The sequence below is a fragment of the Antedon mediterranea genome, chromosome 2 (genome assembly GCF_964355755.1).
Source record: "Antedon mediterranea chromosome 2, ecAntMedi1.1, whole genome shotgun sequence".
Lineage (NCBI taxonomy): Eukaryota > Metazoa > Echinodermata > Crinoidea > Comatulida > Antedonidae > Antedon > Antedon mediterranea.
In genome coordinates this window covers 17,746,004-17,757,190 of record NC_092671.1, presented here as the reverse complement: position 1 = coordinate 17,757,190, position 11,187 = coordinate 17,746,004, and the positions used below count along the sequence as shown (strand labels likewise).

General features: G+C 31.3%; 2 protein-coding genes across 2 annotated transcripts; both read left to right on the top strand.

Moving 5' to 3' along the window:
- Positions 1–4: 4 nt before the first annotated feature.
- LOC140039736 (adenosine 5'-monophosphoramidase HINT1-like) lies at positions 5–4,010 on the top strand. Its single transcript, XM_072085350.1, has 5 exons — positions 5–123; positions 375–533; positions 984–1,088; positions 1,559–1,631; positions 3,022–4,010. The coding sequence occupies exons 1-5, from the start codon at positions 37–39 to the stop codon at positions 3,111–3,113; spliced, it is 516 nt and encodes a 171-aa protein (XP_071941451.1). The 5' UTR covers positions 5–36; the 3' UTR covers positions 3,114–4,010.
- A 1,737-nt stretch (positions 4,011–5,747) lies between these two features.
- On the top strand, positions 5,748–10,784 carry LOC140039735 (uncharacterized). Its single transcript, XM_072085349.1, has 6 exons — positions 5,748–5,948; positions 7,769–7,825; positions 8,368–8,463; positions 8,943–9,166; positions 9,777–9,946; positions 10,572–10,784. The coding sequence occupies exons 1-6, from the start codon at positions 5,867–5,869 to the stop codon at positions 10,702–10,704; spliced, it is 762 nt and encodes a 253-aa protein (XP_071941450.1). The 5' UTR covers positions 5,748–5,866; the 3' UTR covers positions 10,705–10,784.
- The last annotated feature ends 403 nt before the right edge of the window (positions 10,785–11,187 follow it).

The following is an 11,187-nucleotide window of genomic DNA, read 5'->3' as shown; positions in this document are numbered from 1 at the left end:
TTGTTATTATGAATACAGCAGACTTTTAAATTAGAAATGATTACTTCGCGTGCATTTAAAGTTCACAAACAACTTTTAGTTCCGCTTGTTGCAGCTCTTACATTTAAGCCGCATTTTGCTTTGGTTGGTATACAGTAATAATGCAAATTATTTGGATTTGTAGTGCTTAAACCATCTACAATACGCAGCTAGGGCCTAGGCCTAGTCTAGAGGAAATGTAGCACGATCCTCCTCCTCCTCATCTCCAGTGACAAAGACCCCTTATTAGTGTCTAAGTCGTTTCACCCCATCGATATATAAGTAATTGATCAATTGAAAAGATTATCATTTGGTTTGTTGAACATTCTGATTCATGTTTATGAATATTTCTGCAGGCACTTGGTGGGCAATCATTTACAAGAAGCATGAGTGATGAAGTAGAGAAGGCAAACGTTGCAGCTGCAAAACAGGTATACAGTCAACCAGAACCAACAATATTTAGCAAGATATTGGATAAGTCCATCCCAGCAGATATTATTTACGAAGATGATAAGGTTCACACATTTGTTTCTCTTCAATTCCATACACTCAGAACTCATTCCCCACTAAATTTTATGTCATATACAGTAATCGGGACAGTAATCCCATGGACACCAAAACAATGAAACAGTAATAATGTGGTTTGATGACTTCATCAAACTTGCATACACTGTAAAAATAAACAACTTTAGTGCTACAGAAGCCACCTTGCAGAGATGACAAACAGTTGTGACTAACCAAGCATAAAAAAAACAAAAATAGCATAGCTTTTTCAGGGAATTTCAGGACGCTATTTTGCAATTTTTTGCACCTGCAAGGTGGCTTTTGTAGCACAAAGACCATACATTTTAAACCACCACTAGGCCTATTAAGTATTATCAATTCTTGATATTATGAACAGAAATTCAATATCTTCTCCAAAATAGATTAGTTGTAAGACTTAACAGCCTGTTTGTCTTTTATAGTGTATTGCTTTTCGAGATGTAAGCCCAGTTTCCCCAGTTCACTTTTTAGTCATCCCAAGAAAAATTATTCCAAGATTGAGTGAAGCAGAAGACAGCGACTCCGAGGTCAGTGTCAGCATTTCAGAATGGTTATAAGGACAGGCTAGTACCAGAGCTTGTCTTTCCTGTCTTAATGATAGATTGACAAAGAGTACATCAGAATCAAAAATTATCAAAGCCTATTTCTAAAGCCCTGTCTAGACTATCAAACTTTATGTGACAAACAAATATGATGTGCCCATATATGGACATGATGATGTCATATCACTACCATATTTAAGATAACTACCATTTTTGGGCAGATCAATTTTTTTTTTTCAAACCAATTTGATAGTGTAGACAGAACTTAATGTGCAACTCTTTTCCATAATTTTGTTGTTTTTGGCAAAAATTCAGTAACAAATATTCTTTCATATGATAACACTATCATATTCTAATTGCTTGCTGAAATTCCATCTTTTTCCCTCAATTATAGCTCAGACAAAATTAAATTTATTAAATTATTTACACATAATCTCTTTATTGTACACATTTAGCTTCTTGGTCATTTGCTATCAGTAGCAAGAAAAACTGCCCAAGTGGAGGGCCTAGCGGATGGCTATAGAATAGGTTGGTGTTTCTGATATTGCATAATGTGAAATGTGTTAATAGACATAAGGATGAGTTATGTAATAATTTTAATGGCATTGCTAATTAAGAAAACGAATAAGGAAAAGGATGATATGAGACTTCGTGATTTCGATCCAAGTCGGCCCTAAACCGTCTCGGCCAAAGTCAAGTTGGCCCCAAGTCAAGTCGGCCCCAAGTCAACTCGGCCTCAAGTCAACTCGGCCTCAAGTCAACTCGGCCAAAAAATAATCGGTCAACTCGGCCCCGTTAAAGTATGGAACGCAAAAAGTGCAAATGAAGGGGATTGATAAAATAATATTTCTTCACAATTTTTTAACTATAAATAATTCTGACTTTTAATGAATATTAATATTTAGACAATAATATATTTAGCCAAAAAAATAGGAATGATTTCACCAACTTTCCTTTATTTACGTTTAATAAAATTTCAAATTGCACAATTGAAAACAATTCGTAGCTGCGCCTCCCTGCGCCTTTGGCAGCTTTTTCGATATCTACAACTGCTACGTGTTTTCACTGACCGGGGGCTTCCCTTTTTTTAAAACGCAAATCATGGACAAAAACGATGTACGATCATTTTTTCTATAGCCAAATGGTGGAACGTAGGCCTCCGTCTTCGATTTACTAAAATGCGGTACCTGCACATGTTTTTGTAACACGCGGGTACTTATATTCATATCGGCAATGAGTTCATTGTTTTATAAGATATTATTTAATTATATTTTTTTTTTTATTTCTTCATTTTTTTTAAAGCGTGGATAGTAAGAATCATAATAATATTAAGCACTTTTTGCGTTCCATACTTTATTGTGGCCGAGTTGACCGATTAGTTTTTGGCCGAGTTGACGTGAGGCCGAGTTGACTTGAGGCCGAGTTGACTTGGGGCCGACTTGATGTGGGGCCAACTTGACTTTGGCCGAGACGATTTAGGGCCGACTTGACTTTGGCCGAGACGGTTTAGGGCCGACTTGACCTGCACCCGACTTCGTTTATAAGAATCAATACATTATAAAATAGTTTGTCCATTCTGTAATTGGCCAGTTGCTCACTGTTCGATGCGTATTCAGTAATAAACAATTTTTTTAATAGAAGTCTTCAAATTTCAATATAATAATCTGTACAAATTTAATTTGTACTTTGTTGTTTAAATGACAATAAATAATATCGTATCATATAGTAAACATTAATACATATTATAGTAAACATTAATACATACTTATACTCGATTAAATTCAATTTCCCTATGGTACTGGGGAAATCTAGATACAGTATTGGGGGATATATATCATAATGTGATGTAATCCACATGATAACTTTTTATTGGACAAATATAAAATCTGCTAATTTTTTTTCTTTAAATTTGTTTTAGTTATAAATGATGGCAAAAATGGTGCTCAATCAGTGTATCATTTGCATATCCATGTGATGGGAGGACGGCAAATGTCTTGGCCACCTGGATAGAAGTTGGAACACCTGTATCTGTAATCGTGGCACTATATTACAATACGAATTGTATATAGGTGTATAACATGACATATTGGAGAAAACTATTTATAAAAACGATGATTTTTACTCTTGTTGTTTAAAATAAAGTTTTCCATAAACTTATAAACAAAATGTATACTAAAATACTCTTATTTGACTCATTTTATTTTATTAATCATGGAGAGGATTTAAAAAAAAACATTCAATAAATGATATTTTTAAAATAAAATTGATAAAATAATTATTAGTATTATTATGATTTATTATAATATATCTCTGAAACAAAAAGAAAAATGTTAATTTTAATTTTAAATGAAAGAAATGAATGTTTATTTGATTTAATTAATTACAGTAGGTAGAATTGTTGGATGTGATGACAACCGGCGTTGTCAAGATACCACAGACAGTCATTTTATTTTATTTCAACTACGAAAAATCGCCAATATAGGATGCCTTACAAATATTTAGATATAAATATATACGTAAAAACACAGAAAAATACAGTATGAAACATACAAAAAGGTAAAATAAAATAGCTTTAAACTTTAGATATAAAAATTGTGGATAGTCTTATCTTTAATGGAAATTGCATTGTAAAACTTGGATAATCTTTGAAAAAAACATTTTTAGTTACGTTGATTTAACAACGGGCAAAGGAAGGTCAGTGTTGCGAGAGTTAGGGCGATTCATTTTAAGGGAGAAAATGACAACAAAGTACAATTAAAAAGGAGTAACAACTCCCTAGTTAAAGCATTTGAAGAGAAAAACCAAATCGAAAAATCTCCTCCGATTATGAAGCGGAGAAAGATTGGTAAGAGGACCAGAATTGTTAAAGTTATTTATAATCAATGATGTCTCAATAAAAATTACGATATCTGAAGCAGTGATGCTTTGAGACACTGTTACTGTATATTCATTTTTCCATCAGCCTAACATAGTGCATCCAAGAAACAATGCAGCTGGAACCTAATAATGATAACACCTTTGATAATACATTTCTCCCACCAGAGTCTGTTGTATACATTACAATAATTTCCGGTGTATTAATACTATTGTTTTGCGAGTGTGGGCGAAACGTATGATCAAAACACTACCTGTTAATTAATACTTCTGGGTACTGTTATTATTACTAGTTAGAAAAATAATATTCCTTCTTATTTCCATATAAACCAATCCATGATATTACTCTAGCACTACCAATGTCATTTTACTGTACAGTAACTATTTTTCAAAACTAAAATTCGAATAGGCCTATATCGCATTTCATTAACATCGCTGATATCAGGGCTAATGATGAGAGCGACTATCGTACAACATTTTATCCGATGTATTGTCCCCCCAAAAAGAGAAGATTAATAAAATCAGACTTTGAATAGGCCACAGTTTTAATAAAGTTATTCACTTCCGTAGAAAAAACAAAAATTAAAAAAAATTATTTATTGAAAATCATTGTCGGACAGATAATTTGACTTTTTCCTTTAAATTACAGTTTTTCAAGTAAATATTTATTTTTTATCAAAAATTTTGTCAAATTATTTTTTAGGAGGACAATATCTTTAAACGAACAATTTGGTTTGATTAAATAGGTCTAAAGCTCTGTCTTCAACACTATCACAAACAAAATGTAATGTGCCCATATATGGATGTTATATCACTACCATATTTAAACATATCACTACCATATTTAAATTTATCACTACCATATTTGGGCACATCACACTTTTTTTTACAGTGTATACAGAGCTTAACTCTTACATTTGCTGCTAATTCGTCATATTCATTTCAATAACCAGTTAGTAAAATGTCTTGCTGCTTATCATCTGTCTTGAATTGAATAAAAGCACATTGAAAATACTAATGCCTAAACTGAACATGTAGATTGATTAAACAGCATAGCAAGGTTATATCAGATGGAGTTTTTAATCTAAAATGATGAAAAACCACTTCAGATGACGCAATACAGAAATTGGTTGATAAGCGACATTAAGCTGATATACTAGACGGTATTGACTTAACTCGTCAATTTCCTACCAAGTATTTTGTTATTTAAAAAAAACTATTTTATTATATTAAAGATGTAGGCCTACTGAGCCATTTTTTAGTTTTAATGTTATTTATCTAAACTTATTCATTTGCGCCAAAAACTAAATTAACAAAAATATTCTTCTTATAAAACGGAACGGGTTTCCGCTTTACTATATTTTCTTAATTTTTGGTAAAATTGAAAAATTATCATTGTTTTTTTTTTTTCAAGGGAACACGCCATGGTTCACTACACCGACAATCACATTATAAATATGAACAGATAAACATAAATTTAGACTTTGTTCGATGTACACTAGATGTCATTGTTGTTTTAATTGTCACTTTTCTTTGATTCATTTAAATATTATAACGTCATCACATGACCATAAGATAGGCTAATAAGGCTCATAGAAACTTCTTGACACTAACGATGGCCCATCCAAGTAGAATAATAGTTTGTAATCAATTACCACTCAGCTGTGTGCTCTTTGGGCAATCATCAATTGAATTATAATCTCGCTTTATAATCGTTCACATCGTCACCAAAATCGTCATCTCTCAGTCGCCTCATGTTCGATATTATGCTATAAAATATCGCCGCTATGGAGAATCGTATCGCATAAGGAGCACCGCAGACCAAGACTGGCAGAGATTTGTGTTCCTCCAACCTTTTTTGAAAATATTTCATTTTAGATCAACATTCGATGGCTAAGTTAGCCACTAACCAACAACTGGTAGAAGTTTTTTGCCTAATTTTTGTTTTGTTCCATATTACTCTAGCAATTGGTAAGTTTGGAGTTTTCTCTTTATTACATTACAATTGTAATTGGCTACCATGTATTTATACGTAAGTTAATAACTTTATTAAAAAGTAATTAATCGAACGAATAACTTTGCAACTTAATTTAATTGAAATTGGTTTTTCTAAATATACTTAAATAAGACTAATTTATGAATATTACTAATTTTTAGCTACGAATTTATAAAACTGTAAATTATGTATATTAAGGTTACTTTTAATTGTTGTACAATGACTAAAACGATTTTGATTAGATAAATGGCGATGAATATAGTGATTAATTATTTTGATAGATAGTATAGTTACTTATCATTTTATTTTATTATAGTATTATATTCAACAACTTAGTTATTTCGATACTTTGAAATTTAGATATTTATAATCACACTTGGTTAATATCGGAGACCAAAACGTTCTGAATAGGTACTCAGTTTAATCACAACTTATTTAAAAAGACATTTGTCATCCAATTTTGTAATCAAACTTTTTGTAACAGTTTTAGGTACCTATTCACACTTCTTCATTGCAAACTTCAAAGTAAATGAAATTTAAAATATTAATTGCTATAATTTTGTACAATTCTAATAGTCAAATGTACATCTAGTTAATAAATAAAAGAAAAGAAACCAATGATTGAACAAAATCAAACTAACCTAGATTCAAAACTCTTCTTCGCACATTTACAAATCAAAATGTATTTCTTGGGTCATCTTCTCAAGAAGGACATTGTACTTTTGCATCGATTCAGGGATTTCCGGTTTATTCTAAACTTTCACAAGATTCTATCGATTTCACGATAAACTGGGACTGTTATTCCCCAACAAGCGGATGAGTTGGTGTCTTATTTGTTACCTTAAGAGTGGTAATTTCATTAATAATTATATTAGAGGTTCCTAGGGACTATTGTGAACATATCTACTAGGGCGTGATTCCAGTTGTGGTACCGTTGTCATAGTTTATTTTCTAATTTTGTATTTTTAAATACTTTCCGTTGGAGGAATACAAATCAACAAATATTATAGAGAATTTAAACGCACAAACTCGTAATAAAATTATAGGGTACGGTAATTATTCAAACATTTTAATTATTTTTATATATTTAATTTGTTAATAGTATTTCTTTGTGTAGAGCCTCTCGACTGTTACTTTGGTTATAACATTTGGTAATCCTGCCTTATTGATTTACTTTTTTTGTTTTCATGAACGTTTTATTTACTATGGCAAACTAAATTATTATATCATAATTTACTTACCTTTTAAGCCTTACTCAATAGACCTAGGCCTACCCGACGAATGACCAAAGAGTTACTGTAGATCGATGAAGATTTTTTAATACAATATTTACTATGCCACTAGTAACACAGACCTATAATATTGGTCTCATGGTTGTATGTAATATTTTAATATACTCTCTTCTTGAATACAGGATGCTAATCACTCACATATAAGGCTTTATCATTTAATCATATACAAGGCATTACATAGATAGTGTTTACTATAATACTGTTTTTCTCTCACAAGAGAAAATATTTAGAATTATTATTAGAAAGACATACAAGGTAAATATTGTTAAAACAATGATGCTATCCATCAGATGTTAGCCTGTGTAATAACGTCTACTCATATGACTTTAACATTGATTCATATTTTCTAAAATTACTTGATTCAATCAATAAAATTAATTCGACCAATTGGGAGTTCTTTGAACGATGAAGTTGCCCGAATCTGGTGACATTCAGGAAATGCTAGCAATTGTCTCCATGGATCAATTAATTACGCTAAATTAACACAAGCATCTTCTTTACAGACACAGCGTCTTTGAATGTTTCCACCAGAATCCGACCTATCAGTGGGAGTAATGAAGGTGAGAATTACTGCCTTTACGCAGTCATTTCTATAAATCTTACATATTATGTAATCATACGAGCTTATTACACCTGACACTTTACGTAATAATAACATCTTGAAGTAAATTGTCAATCTAAAAACAGATTTTGTTTTTGTGTAAAGAAATTATTAGTGTTATTACCAAAAATGTAATTACAAAAATAGAAAAACAGCGGTCATTATGAAATTTTAACAATGAACATTAACTGGTTGTGAAATCAAACAAATAGCAATCATCAACTAATTAATTTACATCATAACCCTATATATTGGGCTCTGACGTAAGATATGCCTACAAGCTAACTAAACATTCATAAAAATAATCATATATATCATTCGAGAGTCAAGTCTCAAGAAGAAAGTTCTTTATGTTGTACGATGTTGTGATAAATGAAATTGAATTTTATAATAAATGGAATAACCAGATTTACGACGATCATCCGTATGATCTTAATTGTAACAAAATAGTTTCTGTCAGCTTTTGTACTGTATTAAAAAAAAAATCTTATTTATTTATAGATTATGATTTGGATACAAATATTGATAATTTTGGCAACGAGGATGGTATGAAACATATACTGAAAGACAATGGAATGCTACAGTTAGTTCTTCATGGTAAAATATTTATAACATTTATCTTCATGTAATAAACTATAATCTATATATTATTGGATTGAACAGTATAGCTTGTAAATATATTAACATTAAAATAAATTCCTACAATGTACATACACTTAGTTCGATATTCTCTCTGGTAGTGGTGTCCGAATCATTTTAGCACGATGGATTGAGAAACATCACATCATAATAGGCAAGCCCGCCTAGCCATGACTTTTCCAGGGGTTTGTTTTTCGATAAAAAGGGGAAAATCGTTAGTAGCAAGGCTAGAGGCCTAATTACTATAACCGTTATACTAGTCTTGGAGTTTCTTGAAAAAGATGGAAATTGAATAAACAGATAAGTGGAGAAAAATGAAATTGGAAGAAATAAAATGTGGAAAAAGAATGAAAGTAAGGTTATACAGGAGAGTGTATCAGGGCTGAAACGATAAAGGATTTTTAACCTATATATATATAACACAATTATTTCCTCAGAATTTGCAGTGAACCTGATCGAAAAACTACAAGCAGAAGACAGTACAAAATTGCATGATAGACAAGTTGAAATAATCCAGGAAGATATTTTAGATTTCTACAATAAAATTCTCGGCCATCCCGCTCTCAACAATGACCGAGTTATATTTGCACAAACCAAGCCGGAATTTAGAAGTATACTGCCTCCATCGGTTACCGACGTTGAAGAGTCGAAGAACAAACGGGTGAATAATATAACATATTTCTAAAGCAATATAACGATAGTAGAAAATACAATATCATTACGTCAAAAATATAGTAGGTTATAAAGATTATCTAAATTCACATTTAAAGAAATGTATCTCTTACATTACTAGCTCATAGAAATGTCTATAAAATTTCCATAAAAAGTTTCTATAGAATTTCCATAGAAAAGTCTATAGAAATTCCATAGAGTTTCCATAGAATTTCCATAGCTTTTCCATTGAATTTCCATAGAGTTTCCATAGAATTTCCATAGAGTTTTCATAGATTTTCCATAGAGTGTCTATAGAAATATCTATAGAATTTCCATAGAGTTTTCATAAAGTTTCCATAGAATTTCAATAGATTGTTTCTATAAAAAACTTTATAGAAAATCTATAGATCTTCTATAAAATTTGTTTTATAGATTTTTTTGTAAGGGCAGTTTCAAAAACAATTATGTTAAATGGCATACACGAGTCTCTATAATTTTATCTAAATATACTGATGATTCTTAGATGACCACAGCATATACTGTCCTGAATTCCGAACCTTATACATTTGGGTTGTAGAGAGCAACTTAGTAATTTATTCGGCTTTTTTCGTTTGCAGAAGAAACGAAGTGGTCACTTAAAAGAAATCTGTAACAGTGTTAGCAGTTGGAAAGAACTTGGATCTGGAGAAACTCGATCACAGAAAACAGTCAGGTTACTCGGAGATCAATTTTTCTACGTCACAGAATGTACTGAGCCGTCATCAAGATGCGCAAACATCTCACCATTGTAAGCTAAAATACTAATATTACGACCTAAAATATAAAAGTTTACGCTAGGGTAGGATAGAGTAGAGTAGGGTACATGAAAAGAAACGTAAGGGTTTCTTTTCATCACAATCTGTCTAGATTGTCAACTCTACTTCATCCAAGAATGTTCCTATTCTTTTCTTCGACCAAATTTCTATCTGCACTTTTAATAACCAACTCACATTATTAACCCTTTCAGTAAGTAAAATACATGTATACACGTATTATCCATACAAACAAAAAAACAACTAAAGTTTACAATTTGGTACAATAATACTTTACCAAACTCAATAAATACAGATAACAACAATTACACTGTAACGCTTCTCCACCACTCGATTTTCGTTACTGTTTTGTGTCATGTATAGCGACAACGAAGTTCCTGACATTATCCGATCGGGTGGTGCCATAAGAGAGTTCCATACGGGATGAATACTACTGTCACAATACTGCATGAAATTTTTATCGTTGACATGATAGGTCTACGGCTCGTCGTCATTGACATCTGCAACAGAGATGGAAGGGGCTTATTTTGATGAATCCATAAAATGAATCTTTTGCTTTTCTTCGAGTCCAATTGTTCGATTCGATATGTTTTATTACAGATATTCTTCAAAGTGTTGGCAGAAGTCCTCCTGGAACATTGCATATGTATGGTCAGCTTCATCCAATAGGTACATATGGGACTGGATCGCCGTAAATACTTGTTGTAGCTGTGCTGCCGCTAAAGAAAATTAACACCTCTACCGTGTATAACAATCTCAAAAAAGTTTTCAAAACAAAAGCGTTGCATCATTAAAAAAAGAAGGAGAAATAATGAATTATGATTACTAAAGAAATAATGAATTATTACTAAAGAAATAATGAATTATTACTAAAGAAATAATGAATTATTACTAAAGAAATAATGAATTATTATGCTTTAGCCTTCCTCAAGAAATACTGTATTGTTAACTTTAGATTATCAAACCATTATACAATATCTACTGTTTTATACTTGAGTCTATTATTATTATCAGTTACTGTTAGTATTTTAACCATTTAAATTTAATTTAAAAAATTAAATTAAAAATAAATTTGAATTACTATGCGTAATGTTTCCTACTTTAAATTAGTAGACTACCACTTGGTGTTTGACCAATATTATTTCACATACGCATAAAAAGCAAGAAGAAGCAAGTTGACCAATGGCAGCGACAGATGGCCATCGATTGAGATTTG